At 41.5% G+C, this 17,135-nt stretch overlaps 1 protein-coding gene across 2 annotated transcripts in view; it reads left to right on the top strand.

Annotated features, from left to right (window-relative positions):
* The first annotated feature begins 8,249 nt into the window (after positions 1 to 8,249).
* PLRG1 (pleiotropic regulator 1) overlaps positions 8,250 to 17,135 on the top strand; it is a 29,450-nt gene continuing 20,564 nt past the window's right edge. Inside the window, exons 1-5 of one of the 2 annotated variants that reach the window (XM_039541629.1) lie at positions 8,250 to 8,644; positions 11,505 to 11,611; positions 12,737 to 12,879; positions 15,327 to 15,380; positions 16,470 to 16,563. In XM_039541629.1, the coding sequence (XP_039397563.1) occupies positions 8,636 to 8,644; positions 11,505 to 11,611; positions 12,737 to 12,879; positions 15,327 to 15,380; positions 16,470 to 16,563 (407 nt within the window). In that variant the 5' untranslated portion in view covers positions 8,250 to 8,635. Of the gene's footprint in view, positions 8,645 to 8,797; positions 8,817 to 11,504; positions 11,612 to 12,736; positions 12,880 to 15,326; positions 15,381 to 16,469; positions 16,564 to 17,135 lie in introns of those variants that run through there. The other variant, XM_039541630.1, reaches the window with a different exon arrangement.

Here is a 17,135-nt window from a genome sequence, read left to right as displayed (position 1 = left end):
CTCATATAGCCAAGGTTTTATCATACCCCTGGCTATTTCCCTCTGTAGTTTTCCTGTAAATTATAAATGAAATGCAGAGTATTTTCCTGTAATAATAAGGGAGCTGTCCAGGAAATGGACATTTATAAAACAAACAGAACAAAAACTAAGAAACATTATAAAAAGGACATTTTCATTCTATGTTGACAGATATTTGTATTCAATCCAAAATAGTTTTGGGGATCAACATAAGTTCCGCTGTAAAGACACACTTTCATTAGGTGGGAGTTTTAGTGAAAAACAAGGAGGGGAACCGATAAAGCTGCATGTCTTAGACTCTTTTTCTGCATATGTACCATTATCAAAATTCCTGTAGACACAGAAAATATGAGAGCAGTTTAACCTGACTGTGGGCTTATTATTAAACATCCTGGACTAAAGGCAGACCTGGCCTAAAGCAGGTGCTGTTCCATTGAATTTCATCCCTTGTCCATTGACATCCATATCACTGTTACATTTTGTACCACTCACATTTCATATTAACGTGTGTTGAAAGAATGTGCAGAAGCCAAAAATTAGCAATAGGACTACAATATTCTATTGTACTGATTTTACTTGATTGGATACTACTAAAAGGCATCACCTAAAATCTATCCTAGGTACTTATATGGCCACCATTACCAAAGTATTTGAGCACTTTACAATCTTTAATGTATTTATTCTCACAACACTGCTCTGAGAAAGGGAAGTACTATTATATCAATTTTACAGATGGGGAACTGTGGCATAGAGAGGCTAAGGCTCATATTCTCAAAGGTATTTAGGCTCATATCTCAAATTTAAATTAATGGGAGTTAGGGGCATAAATACTTTTGAGGATCTGGGCCTAAGAAACTTGCTCACAGTCACATACAAACCTGCGGTGAAGCGGGGAATGGAAACTGGGTTTCATGAGTCCAAGCTTAAAGTCCTAACCCCTAGGCAATCCTTCCTCATAATTAAAGTTGCTAATAAATTTACAAGTTTTTAATTGTCTTCCACTTTCGGTCTTCTTTTGAAAATGATAATACATTCTTAAATACTTGGTACTTATAATGTGCTTTTTATAAAGATTAAATAAAATTTAATTCATTCCCATAGATCAAGAAACATGCAGTTTTGAGGACAGGATCCAGTCCCTGCTGACCCTGTCCTGGATAGGGCATTGGTGTGAGAGCCACAGAAAATTTCCCCATGTGGCTTCATTGCTCTTCCTGGTTGAATTCAGTCTTTGACCTACCCCATCCTAGTATGTTCAGTTGGCCTGTCTGGCTTCCCTTGTACAGTTATCAAAATATAGCATATCCTGATGTACTTGTTTTGTTTTTCTAGAGATTTACCAGGAAAGCACAACAAATTAACAATTTTTGACAATGTACATGATATTTTGTGGTTTCAAATTGCATACGCTGCCGTACAATGGGGACGACACTATAGTTACTAGAAATACTGAAAACACACTTTTTCAGAGCCCCCAACAAGGAAAAGTTTGTTAACACTTTATTTTTCATGTCTCCCCCTCCTTAATCTTCATGACTTCAAGGGATAGAAACTTCTCCTGAATTACAGGTGTAATGGTATTGTCGCAAGTTTGCCATGCCAAGTATTTGTGATGACAAAATAGTAAACTCCATGGTGTATCAGGATCTCTACTTCCACTATGTCATATATAACACAAAAAGATTATTTACCATTAGAGTTTAAAAAATGAATGGATACTTCCTTCAGTAGCTGCAGTAGTTGTTCTGTTGGCTTGCCTGATCAACGGTACAATGCCCTTTAAACCAGCCCAGGAAGTCAGACAAGTCAAGGGCATTGAATTAGTGACTCTCATATCAAAGATAAATCTGTTCTTGGCATAAGACTAGATGTGGGAGGCAACAGGACTTTCTTAGGCCACAGATAAGCCATAGTATTTACAGAATTAAATTTGAAAAAAAGACCGCTGTTGCTTAGCAACTGATTTAGAAATGTCTTTTTTAAACAAATAGTGTTGTAAGAATATATTGACTATGAAAACAATAGTGTAGGCAGATACTAATCTCTCATCCCCTCAAATTGTTGTTCTTACCGGTAGCAAATATTTGTTCCAAAGGTTTCTTGTAAATGAGACTCAAACTAAATATAATGTTGTTACCTTACCTTGGGAGCAACTACGTTCTTAAAGATAAATTTGTGAGACACTCTTAACTGTTTACATCAGTCTTGCAAACAGCACTGCAAAATGTGTGCAAATGATTATAACTTGTTCTAAATAATGATTAACAAATATTTCTCCTTTGGTTAGAATGTCCAAAATTCCAGTTGTAAGTGGTTTGCAGAAAATAAAACAGATTCCTGCATATTATAGTCAAGACACTGGCCTATAATAATTATCGCTGAACCGATTTTTTTTGTGAAGATCTGGGACCTAATTCATCCTTAGTGTAAATTTTCTGGAACAAATGAAATTACCGGAGATGTGAATTTGGCCTTTGGTCTTTTAAAGCTTCAGGGACAAACTTTGACGTTTTGGAAATGTGCACCTTTGTCACAATGTTTGCATTGTACTTCAGGGGTCATAAGAACATAAGAACAGCCCTGCTGGGTCAGACCAAAGGTCCATCTAGCCCAGTATCCTATCTTCCAATAGCGGCCAGTGCCAGGTATCCCAGAGGGAATGAACAGAACAGGTCAAGTAGTAAACAACATTTCCTTATCTATTTTCTCTACAACAGTCATGATTTTATAGACCTCAATCATATCCCCCCTTAGCCATCTCTTTTCCAAGCTGGAAAGTCCCAGTCTTATTAATCTCTCCTCATACAGAAGCTGTTCCATATCCCTAAACATTTTTGTTGCCCTTTTCTGAACCTTTTCCAATTCCAATATATCTTTTTTGAGATGGGGTGACCACATCTGCACACAGTATTCAAGATGTGGGAGTACCATGGATTTATATAGAGGCAACATGATATTTTCTGTCCTATTATCTATCTCTTTCTTAATTATTCCCAGCATTTTGTTTGTTTTTTTGACTGCCGCTGCACATTGAGTGGATACTCAATTCACAGAACTAGAATATAAACATAACAACATATCCACAATGACTCCAAGATCTCCTGCTTGAGTGGTAACAACCAGTTTAAACCCCGTCATAAGTATAGTTGGGATTATGCTTTCCAATATGCATTACTTTGCATTTATCAACATTAAATGTCATCTGCCATTTTGTTGCCCAGTCACCCAGTTTTGAGAGACCCCTTTGTAGCTCTTCACAGTCTGCCTGGGTCTTAACTATCTTTAGTAATTTTGTATCATCTGCAAATTTTGCCACCTGTTTACCTCCTTTTCCAGATCATTTATGAACATGTTGAATAGAACAGACCCCTGGGGGACATCACTATTTACCTCTCTCCATTCTAAAAACTGACCATTTATACTTGCCCTTTGTTTCTTATCTTTTAGCCAGTTACCAGTCCATGAGAGCAGCTTCCCTCTTATCCCGTGGCAGCTTACTTTGCATAACAGCCAAGGGTGACGGACCTTATCAAAGGCTTTCTGAAAATCTAAGTACACTATAGCCACTGGATCCCCTTGGTCCACATGCTTGTTGACCCCCTCAAAGAATTCTAGTAGATTGGTGATTTCCCTTTACTAAAACCATGCTGACTATTCCTCAACAATTTATGTTCATCTATATGTCTGACAATATTATTCTTTATTATAGTTTCAACCAGTTTACCCAGTACTGAAGTCAGGCTTACAGGCCTGTAATTGCTGGGATCACCTCTGGAGCCCTTTTTAATAATTGGAGTCACATTAGTTATCCTCCAGTCATCTGGTACAGAAGCTGATTTAAATGATAGGTTACAGACTACAATTAGTAGTTCTACAATTTCACATTTGAGTTTATCACTGTTTAATTTATCAATTTTTTCCAAAACCTCCATTGATGATACCTCAATCTGGGACAATTCCTCAGATCTGTCACCTAAAAAGAATGGCTCAGGTTTAGGAATCTGCCTCACATCCTCAGCTGTGAAGACCGATGCAAAGAATTTATTTTGTTTCTCTGCAATGGCCTTATCGTCCTTGAGTGCTCCTTTAGCACCTCAATCGTCCAGTGGCCCCACTGGTTGTTTAGCAGGCTTGCTGCTTCTGATGTACTTAAAAAAAATTGCTATTACTTTTTGAGACTTTGGCTAACTGTTCCTCAAATTCTTTTTTGGCCTTCCTAATTGTATTTTTACACTTCATTTGCCAGTGTTTATGCTCCTTTCTATTTTCCTCACTAGGATTTAACTTCGACTTTTTAAAGGTTGCCCTTTTGCCTCTCACTGCTTCTTTTACTTTGTTGTTTAACCACAATGACTCTTTTTTGGTTCTCTTACTATGTTTTTTTAATTTGGGGTATACTTTTAAGTTGAGCCTCTATTATGGTGTGTTTAAAAAGTTTCCCCACATCCTGCAGAGATTTCACTTTTGGCTCTGTACCCTTTAATTTTTGTTTAACTAACCTCCTCATTTTTGTGTAGTTCCTCTTTCTGAAATTAAATGCTACAGTGTTGGGCCACTGTGGTGTTTTTCTTGCCACGGGGATATTAAATTTAATTATATTATGGTCACTATTACCAAGTGGTCCAGCTATATTCACCTCTTTGACCAGATCCTGAGCTCCACTTAGGACTAAATCAAGAATTGCCTCTCTTCTGGTGCGTTCCAGGACCAGCTGCTCCAAGAAGCAGTCATTCAAGGTGTCAAGAAACTTTATCTCTGCATCCCGTCCTGAGGTGACATGTACCAGTTTATATGGGGGTAACTGAAATCCCCCATTATTATTATTGAGGTTTTTTTATTTTAATAGCCTCTCTAATCTCCCTGAGCATTTCACAGTGACTATCACCATCCTGGTCAGGTAATACAAGTCTGTCTCATCTTATGCGGGGGTTCCGTCCTGCGGTTAGCGCATAAAGCGAAAACCGCATATAGTCAAAATTACATTGAGTTGAATGGCGGGCAGAATCTCCCACACTACAGAAACAGTATTTAAATTGTTATTTTTCTCTTTTTTTTTTTGCCAACCACATAAAGCTGAAATTGCGCATGTTAAATGAGCGTAAGATGCGACAGACCTGTATATCCCTAACGCTGTATTCTTATTATTAGAGCATGGAATTTCTATCCAGAGAGATTCTATGGTACAGTTTGATTAATTTACAATTTTTACGTTGTTTGATTCTATGCTTTCTTTCACATATAATGCCACTCCCCCACCAGCATAACCTGTTCTGTCCTTCCAATATATTTTGTACCCTGGTATTGATTATCCTCATTCCACCAAGTTTCTGTGATGCCTATTATACCAATATCCTCATTTAAATATGAGGCACTCTAGTTCACCCATTTTATTATTAAGACTTCTAGCATTGGTATATAAGTATTTTAAAAACTTGTCCCCTTTTAGCTGTCTGCCATTACACAATGTGATTGAATGGGACTCTATTTTATTTGACTGTTTCTGATCAGACCCGGATTGCATTTTATCATTTTCCATCCTCTCATCCTCACTAGGACATAGAGATTCTCTATTGCCTCCCCTAAGGGATGTCTGAACCATGTGCTCCTTTGCATCTGTCAGCTTTCCCCCAGCCCTTTGTTTAAAAATTGCTCGATGACCTTTTTAATGTTAAGTGTTAGCAATCTGGTTCCATTTTGGTTTAGGAGGAGCCCATCCTTCCTGTATAGGCTCCTCCTTTCCCAAAAGTTTCCCCAGTTCCTAATAAATCTAACCCCCTCCTCCCTACGCTATCGTCTCATCCACACATTGAGACTCTGTCTAACTGGCCCTGCCCTGTATGTGGCACTGGGAGCATCTCAGAGAATGCTACCATGGAGGTCTTGGGCTCCATCTCTTACCTAGCAGCCTAAATTTGGCCTTCAGGACCTCTCTCCTATCCTTCCCTATGTCATTGGTACCTACATGTACCATGACCACCGGCTTCTCCCCAGCATTACACATAAGTCTCGAGAGATCTGCAACCTTCGCATCAGGCAGGCAAGTCACCATGTAGTTCTTCCTGTCATCACAAAGCCAGTTATCTATGTTTCTAATGATCAAATTGTCCACTACTAATACCTGTCTCTTTCTAATAGCTGGAGTTCCCTCCTCCGGAGAGATATGCTCACTGTGAGAGGATACCACAACATCATCTGGAAGGAGGGTCACAACTATGAGATTGTTTCCCTCTGCTCATTAGATGCTCTCCTTCCCTGGGACTTTCATCCTCCTCAACAGCACAGAGGCTGTCAGACCAGGGGTGGGACTGTTCTACTGTTTGCTGGAAAGTCTCATCTATGTACCTCTCAGTCTCCCTCAGCTCCTCCAGTTCAGCCACTCTGGTCTCCAAAGCCCGTACATGGTCAATAGATACATATTTTCCCTGGAGTGCCACCATGCAGAGGAACCTTCTTATAGCAGGAATTTCAATTCCTGAGGATTTTGGCAACTGAGATTGTAAATTCCTCAGGGTAGGGGGCTTATCTTTTTATTTACTTGTAAAGTGTCGAGCATGACTACGGTGCTATATGAATGAATAATAATAGTAATACCTGGCTATTAACAGGACAATCTTCCCCCCCACATATGGCCATAGCTAACATCTTTTTTGTGGTTTATACGGATTCTTTGGAGAAAAACAAATACTCTATGAGTTCAAATAAAGACTTCCTTTAAAAAAAGATTTAGTGTTATTAGAACAACAAGGAGTCTGGTGGCACCTTAAAGACTAACAGATTTATTTGGGCATAAGCTTTTGTGGGTAAAAAAACCTCACTTCTTCAGATGCATGGAGATGACAAGTGGGTTTTTTACCCACAAAAGCTTATGATCAAATAAATCTGTTAGTCTTTAAAGTGCCACTCCTTATTGTTTTTGTGGATACAGACTAACACGGATACTTCCTGATACTTACTGTTATTAGGTGTAATGAATATAGTATCACATAACAATGCAGTTTTCCTTTACAAATTTCTTATTGTGATCCAGGGATTAAAAACACTTCTCCCTGTCCACATTACTTTGGCTTGTTTCATACATAAAGTTTAATATATTACAACTCCTATTCATTAGAAAAACTCTCCTAAAATATTTCTCTGCATTCTACAATAAACTTAGAAAGTTGGATGAAGTTTTATAAAATCAAACCTAAATTCAGAAACCAATACTCCACAGACATTTCTCATTTTGGAATTGTTAACATGCCTTTCAGCATTCTGATCTTTATTACAGCTGCTCAGTGAAATACAGTGTATCTTTTAGAAAGCTAACTGTTGCACTCTTCCGTTCAGTAGCTGTAATTGCAGTTGCTATGTTTCGATGGTTAATTGCTCCACCCAACATTGTTTATACAAAACATCTGTGCCGCCACATGGTTATATATATTTATCAAGTAATCCCCAAGACTGAGTGGAAATGACACAACGTAGCCTGGCTAAAACATGTTGCAGCGGCTATTAAACTAAAGTTGCCTAAGTGTGTACCCAGGGCCACCCAAAGGATTCAGTGGGCCTGGGGCAAAGCAATTTCAGGGGCCCCTTCCATAAAAAAAAAGTTGCAATACTATAAAATACTACATTCTCATGGGGGCCGCTATAGGGCCTGGGGCAAATTGCCCCACTTGCCTCCCCCCTGGCCGCCTTATGTGTATCTTCTGAACAGATTTTTGCAGTTGTTTATTACACTTTATTTTACCATCTGGCTGAAAAGTTGAGGCTAGACTCAAAGTGTGTGCGCTTTAAATTTTCATGCCATGGGGTAAAAGAAAGTGTGTGTGGTCTTACTCCATGGCAAGTGGAGCTGGAGTAGGGAGGGTCAAGCTCTGATCCTTTATTAAATGAAAGCTGCCTCTCAGCCTGTTTTGCAGTAGTCTGTAAAAACCATCAACACGTTTGCAAAGCATCGCTCAAGCTCTCCTAATACAGGCTCGGGGGGCGCATTTCAACTGGCTAGAGCTCGCGGGAGCTGGCGTCGTTCCGTTCAAACGAGCCCCGTCCAGCCCGGCTGGCCGGGGAGGTTCGCTCGCCCAGTGGCTCGGGGGCGTGGAACGGCAGAGGCCTCTCCCGGCAGCGCTACCGTCCTAGCTGCAGGCTCCGGAGTCTGCCGCGGGCTCGCCCCCAGCACGTGCGGGGAGCGCTGTGTCGCCGCAAGGGGCGCTGATCAGGCTCACACGAAATCAGGGGCCCTAAACCACGCCCCTAGCTGCGTGGGTAGTTTGCTGTGGGCTAGAAACGCCTCATCCCTTCGCGGCGCCCCTTGCCGTGCGCGCCGCTGCACGTGTAGCGGCGTCGGAGACGGAGCCTGACACCCTGCTCAGGGCACCACGCGGGCGAGGGGGCTGGAAGGAATCGAACCCGCAGCTCCGCCAGCAGCGCGATCCGCCACCGCCCCGCCGGGCAAGAGCCGCGCCTCCCGCTGCCGCGCGCCCCGCCCGCTCAGCGAGACCATTTCGCCATCTTCGGCGCATGCGTCTTTCTCAGCACGTCAGTTCCGGGTCAGCGGGACAGGCACCGGACGTGTCTCCATAGCGGAACGGGCTGCGGGTGCGCGGCCCGTCTCTTGCTGGGCGCAGCGGGCACCATGGTGGAGGTGAGAGAGCGGCCTCGCCCCGCCCCTGTGGGTGGGGCTCTCGGGCCCCCGAACCCCCAGCGCCCCCCGCCCCGCTGCCGAAGCGAGGAGCGCCCGGCCCGGAAAACCGGGGCGGGGATTCCGGCCTCTCATTGCCCCTGACGCTGCGATTAGCCCCTTGCCCCCGTTTCCGGTATGCCCGGTGCTGGGGTTTGTGCCCCGGGGGGATGAGCTGAGCTGCAGGCCCAGGCGTGGGGGCAGGGCTGGGTCTCCGCACCCCCCGTGGGACCGAACCCGCCCGCCGCCAGCCTCGCGCAGCACTGGCGGCCCCGGGTGAACCGGGCTCTGGGGAAGCTGCCGGTCGCCCTTGTGGTGCGTACGGTAACGAGCGAGGGGGTGAGTGGGTTGAGTCCCACTCGGGGGGTCGGTGGGGTTTGTCCCTCGCCCCAGGGCAGCGTCTGCACGAAGCGAAGGTGCCTCGGAGGCCGCTGGTCGCTGGCGAGTTACAGCAGAAAACGTTCCCGTTCTCGAGGAAGGTGTCGCCGCCCCTTGGCAGCAATGCGAGCACCCCTGGGCCGCCCTGTCAGCCTTAAACCCGACTCTGCCGGTCTCTCTGGTCCTTGTCAAACCCACTGATAATGTCAACAGAGGCCAAGTAATTAAGATTATGCTGTGGCGTTTATATGCAGGTCTTGCAGGTGAAACTGGACAGAAAGCAACTCGCTTCACTTAGGTCACATCATCAGATAATAAGTATTAGCTGCCATAGATGTCAAAGTACTTTACAAAAACAAGAATCATTATCAGCAAACATAGGAATTGCAGTACTGGATCAGACCAGCAGATTATCTGGTTAATCATGTTGTAGAGTGATATTTAGGCTTGGCAGAATTAGATTTTTCTTTTATCATTTTGACAGATAATCTCCATTTTCATTTGTATTTCATTCCTATTTTTATCCATTTGCATTTTCACAGTTCCAGGAAATTGTGGGTGGAGCGTTGGACAATAATTATTTAATGACAGTAGATGTTGATTCAAAAAATTAAAGCGTGATAATAGTTAAAAACCAATTGTCAACATCACATGTCAAAATATAGGAAGTAACGTCCTTAAGTCACACTCTAATAAATTCTCAAGAAACATTTTTCGTACTTTGCCTATCTATAATTTTTTTTGTCAGTATATTGTGCTTCTAAACTAGATGGTCCTAGACTTTGCAATTTCTACATGCTTTTAATCAATTCTGGCCATCCATCTCTGGCTCCTACCTCTATATTTTTTGATGTTAGGGGATGAGAACTGAGCCCATTATTCAAGGTGAGCAGTACTGTCAGTTCCCATTTTACAGGTGGGGTACATGCGAAGGATTGTAATTTGTCCCAAGCTAAACATCCGGTCAGCGAGTGAACCAGGAATAGAACTATAGTTTCCTGACTCTCAGTCCATGTTCCTCTCCTTGGACTATAGTTACTCTAACATCTGTTGTAATTTTTGTTTCTGTTTTTAGTATGGATTCAATTCCCACTAGTAAAAGAAACTAATACACCTCTACCCAGATATAATGCGGTCCGATATAGCGCAAATTCAGATATAACGTGGTAAAGCAGCGCTCCGGGGGATGGGGCTGCTTTACCGTGTTATATCTGAATTCTTGCTACTGTAAGCGGTTCCTCTGCACCTGCCTCTTACTTGCTCCTGCCCTCCCTGGGGCCCACCCACCCCAGATCACCTCTGCTCTGCCTTCTCTTCTCTTCCCCAACCCTCCCCCCCCGCCCCAGGCTTGCTGGGCCAAACAACTGATTGGTGTGGCAAGCCTGGAAGGGAGGGAGGGAGAGGCGGAGCGGCGGCGGCACGCTCAGGGAGGAGGCAGAGCGGAGGTGAGCTGGGGCGGAGAGCGGTTCCTCTCCCTACTCTGATATATCGCGGTCTCACCTATAACACGGTGAGATTTTTTGTCTCCTGAGGACCATGCTATATTGGGGTAGAGGTGTATATGCTTTAGTTGCCAGTTGTTTACATAGCACTTATAAAACACACATTTCTGAAGTGTTTATGAAAGAGAGATATAGTGTAGATGGCACTAAGCAAGTCACTCAGACATTCCTAATGTTTTTGAAACTTGATGCCTGTCTAACTCATGGCCGTCTTCCTGGGTCTTCTGGGAAGAGAAAATGCTAATACAGTTGTGGTAGAAAAACTAACATGTGATATTAGAATTACCATTAAAGTTTCGTTAATCTGCCTATGAGTTCTTGTTCACAGCTCAATGGTGTTCTAGACCTTTTCTTTTAAAAACAAAACAATTTGATTAATTAAATGAAAACAAGTGCTACTGAGTTTGAGCCCAGAATAGCACAACTGTACAGTTTTCTGATCAGACACTTACCCAAAGGTGACATAATGTACATGGCACGTTATAAATCTTTTTTTTCTTGTGCTTGTTTATTTAGGCAATAAAATCAAATTTATAGAGTGTCCTGCTCTCTGACTCACTTGCTTTGTTGGCGACTTATAAAATTGGAGCTGGCAAGCATGAGTGGAAAGCTTTTTTGTTTGTGTCTTCATTAAATTCACATATGTGCCTATAGTTGGAAACACAGAATGTTGATCAAAGTTTTGGCCTGCTATTTTTGATCATCACAGTATCCCATGAAAGGGAGATGTAGTTAAGTATTGATTTAAGTTTGGAGATGAGGGAGATGAAACTCTCTCACATCAAATTATAGTTTTTAGCACTCAAGCACAACTGTTCTTTAGCAAACTAAAGTCCATTTCTTACATACAGAAGGCAAGAATCACTACTTTAATTTCCATTGCCATTTTCAGGTTTTTCATTCAATTATTGCCATGTGTATAATTAAATGTATCTTCTCTGCAGGAAGTGCAGAAACACTCTGTGCACACATTAGTGTTCAGATCCTTGAAGAGAACCCATGATATGTTTGTGGCTGATAATGCAAAGCCTATACCATTAGATGATGTAAGGTAAGAACAGCTATCATAAAATAATGGTATGTCTAAAAACGTTAATGTGATGCAGGCACTCCTTTGCGACTGTTTCTAGCACTGGCTGAAACTCAGGATTTCCAGTTCACTTCAAGTTTGGTTTCATTTTAAAAATTTTGAATTTGGTCCTATTCAGATTTCATCATTATAAACTCAAAATTCCTCTAAAAAATTAGTTTTGGAAACACCTACACATGGTGTTTCTAAAACAAAATATGATTCTGGGGACAGGCAGCTGCTGTCTGAAATTGACATTTAGTAGTGCTGAAACTGACAAAAATATCATTTTCAGTCAGCAGCTGCTGGGGCTCCCAGGGTCTGCAGCTCTGGGGCTGCTCACCATGAAGAGTGTCGTTGGGCCAGTGACATCAGGGCTTCCAGACTCTTAGCCAGCTAGCCTGAGAGTCTGGAAGCCCTGGGATTCCTGGTCTCAGGGCAGTCTTCATGGTGGGGCCCCCAGATCGACAGTGTGTGGAAGCCCATACCAGGACCTCCAGGCTCCATAGCAGGGAGCCTGGAAATCCTGGCTCAAGCTGAAGCTCCCAGGGCTTACAGGTTTCCTGCTGTGGAACCAGAAGCCAATGTTCCGAGAGCCATCCTGGCTAGGTCTGGAGCTTATAGGGCTGTGTAGCTCTCAGCTCTGTGACAAGGACTTTGACAGCCTTTCCACGGTGGGGCTGCTGTGGAGTTTTTGACCCTATAAACCTGGGATTGCCTGGTCTGGGGCAACCTGCGTGGCGCAACTGCCATGGAGCTTCAGACCGTGGAAGCTCAGGGTCCCCAGCAGCTGCCAGGTGAGCTGGTGAGGAACCAGGGAGGTTTCCGTAAGAATCCTGCCTGTGATTCTGCAAAAGGTAGTCGAATCTGGTTCACTTTTGTAAGACATTTTGACAAAAGAGTTTCATTGGAAAATTTCTGAATAGCTTTAATTGTCAAACAAGTCTGATAGTTTTGCCCAAGAGTCTGAACATACACTATCTGGTGATAGTGAAAGGAAAATATTAGCATAGCTAATATTTAAAAATATTTAAAAAATAAACATTTTAAAATGAATAGTATATTAGAAGATCAAGATTTAATATATATTGTTGTTTTCATAAACAGCCACAAATTAAAGATGTCAATCAAGCTTCGCACAGATTATGGTTCTGTGCTGCATATGCCTATTCTGAAGGAAAATTTTAGAGAAAAGGATTCTCCAAATACAGGGGATCTCTATGGACACAAACTGTATCCTGCAAATCAAGGTTAGTGTACCATTATTTGTAACTGAAATTAAATTTCAAGATCGCTATGATATAGCCTAAGGAAAATATTTGTAAGGAAAACATCTATTTTTAATTGTCTTGTATTCTACTGGCATATGCCCATACAACGTAAACTGTTCGGAACAGGAAAGGTGTTTATCAGAATATAATGTGTGGTATAATGTTATACAAATAATAAGGTTCAAATGGTGGTGGTAAAGAATGTGTGAAATGTGTGATATAGAGTTAAGAGTGATATAGAACTTTTTCAACTGCCTTTAGACATATAGGGTATTTTTGCTTTATTTTTTATACCTACATTTAAGTATGAATTATTCATTGAAGGAGGAATCCCTTTTCCCTTTCTATTAAAACTCTTCTAGTGGCACATGACATGTACCTTGAGATTTTTTTTTAACTTCTGGTTGATTCCTTCTACTGTGATATGTTCATAGAATCATAGAATATCAAGGTTGGAAGGGACCTCAGGAGGTCATCTAGTCCAACCCCCTGCTCAAAGCAGGACCAATCCCCAACTAAATCATCCCAACCAGGTCTTTGTCAAGCCTGACCTTAAAAACCTCTAAGGAAGAAGACTCTACCACCTCCCTAGGTAAACCCATTCCAGTGCTTCACCACCCTTCTAGTGAAAAAGGTTTTTCCTAATACCCAACCTCAACCTCCCCCACTGCAACTTGAGACCATTACTCCTTGTTCTGTCATCTGCTACCTCTGAGAACAGTCTAGATCCATCCTCTTTGGAATCCCCTTTCATCTAGTTGAAAGCAGCTATCAAATCTCCCCTCATTCTTCTCTTCTGCAGACTAAACAATCCCAGTTCCCTCAGCCTCTCCTCATAAGTCATGTGCTCCAGCCTCCTAATCAATTTTGTTGTCCTCTGCTGGACTCTTTCCAATTTTTCCACATCCTTCTTGTAGTGTGGGGCCCAAAACTGGACACAGTACTCCAGATGAGGCCTCACCAATGTTGAATAGAGGGGAATGATCACGTCCCTCGATCTGCTGACAATACCCCTACTTATACAGCCCAAAATGCCATTAGCCTTCTTGGCAACAAGGGCACACTGTTGACTCATATCCAGCTTCTCGTCCACTGTAACCTCTAGGTCCTTTTCTGCAGAACTGCTGCCTAGCCATTCAGTCCCTAGTCTGTAGCAGTGCATGTGTCTGTCACTAGGTTGCCTCCTGCATTTAGTAAGGGGCCCACACTTTCCTGGACCACCACCTTGTAACATACCCGAAGAAACTCTTCTTGTTACTCTTAACATCTCTTGTTAGCTGCAACTCCAAGTGTGATTTGGCCTTCCTGATTTCACTCCTGCGTGCCCAAGCAATATTTTTATACTCCTCCCTGGTCATTTGTCCAATCTTGAACTTCTTGTAAGTTGCTTTTTTGTGTTTAAGATCAGCAAGGATTTCACTGTTAAGCCAAGCTGGTCGCCTGCCATATTTACTATTATTTCTACACACTGGGATAGTTTGCTCCTGCAACCTCAATAAGAATTCTTTAAAATACAGCCAGCTCTTCTGGACTCCTTTCTCCCCTCATGTTATTCTCCCAGGGGATCCTGCCCATCAGTTCCCTGAGGGAGTCAAAGTCTGCTTTTCTGAAGTCCAGGGTCCATATTCTGCTGCTCTCCTTTCTTCCTTGTGTCAGGATCCTGAACTTGACCATCTCATGGTCACTGCCTCCCAGGTTCCCATCCACTTTTGCTTCCCCTACTAATTCTTCCTTGTTTGTGAGTATCAGGTCAAGAAGAGCTCTGCCCCTAGTTGGTTCCTCCAGCACTTGTACCAGGAAGTGCAAGTGCTCTTTTCTCAAGAGTGTCTCACATCTTCATACTGTAATTGAGATGTTTACCTTCTGAGAGAGTTACAGGTAGTGAGAGAGGCTGGCATGATGAGGACTGACTTAAGAGGAGAAGTTGAAAGGACTTGTATTTGCCTTCCTTTTTTTCCTTCTCCAATTTCATGTACATTTCATTGTCTTAGCTTAATAACTTGATAAGCGCGTCTCTAACATTCTCATACATTCCATGTGGAACATTCATTTGTTGGGTAACAAAATCCTTTTTCTTGCTGGCTGAGCTTCTCTAATGCATCCTTATTTGTATAAAAATATACTCTTTTTAGTTTTTTGTGAGGGACTAGAGTGTTTCTAAAGCAAAGTCATTGTTGGTAGTAAGCAGTAGCATCAGCATTTCAAAGAATGGTGCTTTTCTGATCTATACCAGATATCTTACTAACACAGTGGAGAGTAAAAGAAACAAAGGGAAATAAGGAGCACTCAGGTACTGCAGTGTTATAACTTAGATGCAACTGCCATTTTTGCTGGTTGCTGACATGCTATGATTTTTGTAATTGATCGCTTTATTTTCGTGTTTACAACAAAAAAGCAATAATTAAGAACAATATTCTGTTATTTAGGACAAGAACTTGAATATTTGATAACAGGTACACATCCATATCCACCTGGTCCTGGTGAGTAAAATTTTATATAAAAATATCTATTTTTCACACACAAATCATATAAAAACTATTTTAAAAAAATCAGGAAATTCAGAGTTTATGCTGATGATCTAGACAGTCATCGGATAGGTTTAGCTTCAACTGTGAATTATATTGATAAATTTTAATAAGAATCTTCTCATTTGGGTGTTAATGGAAACTCTTCTGACTGGCTATATTCGAAGAAAGTTGTGGAAAAATAGATGGGCAGTAGCTCTAAAATATATTCTACTTTGGGTATTTACAGGAGGCCTCAACTACATTGACTTGAGTAGTGGGAGTTTTGTTTGAAAAAGTCTGTGGTATCATACCCCATACATTTTTACAGTTTAAATGGAATGTTTCAGAAAGTGGACCATCTTTACTATTAATAGAATTGGAAAAGTGTAGTTTCATTATCAAAGTATATGCTGTAGGAGAAGTTGAAACTGTTATTTTGGTATGGAAAAAAATGAATTTAATCTGAATGCTAGTGTCCATTACTTAAAACGTTGGTTAGGAGAGGTGGAACAGATTCTCTAGCCTTGTGCAAAAGCAAAGTAAAAGCATTTTGAACAGGTATGCCTTAAAGGAAAGGGACAGAATCTCACTCCCAACCCCTAATATTGCAATTTATGGAGGCTGATGCTTTCATAGCTCCTACATACTGCTACAGTATCAGCAAGTGGGTTTAGAAAGTCATGGGTTTTCTGGTTGTCTCTTCTGCAACTTATCCAGAAACAGTCTCCACCCATGCTGGGTTCTCTGTTCCACAGTGTCTAGAGGAAGGAGTGTGCACACTGTCTCTGTGTAGGTATTCCTTGTCTCTTGTAATAGAACCATTTCCACTGCCTGTATGTGCCCCTGTACAGTGTTGTCACCATGCAAAGGATTTGGACCAAAATTAACAATAACCTTATTTTATTTAGCTTTGTGATATTCTTATCTGTCAGCCATGTCAATGAACGACAAAGATTTCTTTGTTACCAAAATATTCAGTTACATGTAACAGTTCAGATGCAAAATTACTAATGGATCTCTGACCAGATTAATTTGTGCTTTTTGTATACTTTCTTTTACAAGGTGTGGCTCTGACAGCAGACACTAAGATCCAGAGAATGCCCAGTGAATCAGCTGCTCAGTCCTTAGCTGTGGCACTTCCTCCTTCTCAGTCTAGGTACTGCTAAATTATTTTGAGACTTTTTTTTTTATAACCAAGGTAAAAAACATAATTTGGATTTAATGATGAAATAATCTTTCTTCAGACAAAAACACCCTCAAATGATCTACTTTTCTTTTTAAATCAATAAATAAAAATACTAACATTAGCTTGGAAATTACAAATTAAGATTGCATTTTGCAATTAAACACCAAATCACTAGAAAATATGCTCATGCAAAAATTAATGTCACCCAAGCAATCTTAATTTTGCTCCAGTAGTGTCGCACATAGCAATCAGATTATAGTGTTCTTAGCCTTCCACCAAATAGCTTTCTTAAGATGAAGAATTTTAATTTTTTGTGGTGGTTAGATTAATTTGTTTGGATGGAAGAGTAAAGTTATCACAGAATCCCGAATTAGCAGTGTGAGGAAGAATGTGGATGACTGTAACTGCATTTCCATATATTTAGTTTTTTCCTAAGCAAAACCTTTACTTGGAATGGCCAAGCTTTTCGATGCTTGTGGGTTTTTGAGAAAAGTACAGTGTTCTCAAGATGATGATGATGATTGATTATTATTAATATTATG

Source organism: Mauremys reevesii, linkage group 5 (genome assembly GCF_016161935.1).
Source record: "Mauremys reevesii isolate NIE-2019 linkage group 5, ASM1616193v1, whole genome shotgun sequence".
Classification (NCBI taxonomy): domain Eukaryota; kingdom Metazoa; phylum Chordata; order Testudines; family Geoemydidae; genus Mauremys; species Mauremys reevesii.
The sequence above is the reverse complement of the archived record's forward strand: the minus strand, read 5'-3'. Positions and strand labels throughout refer to the sequence as shown.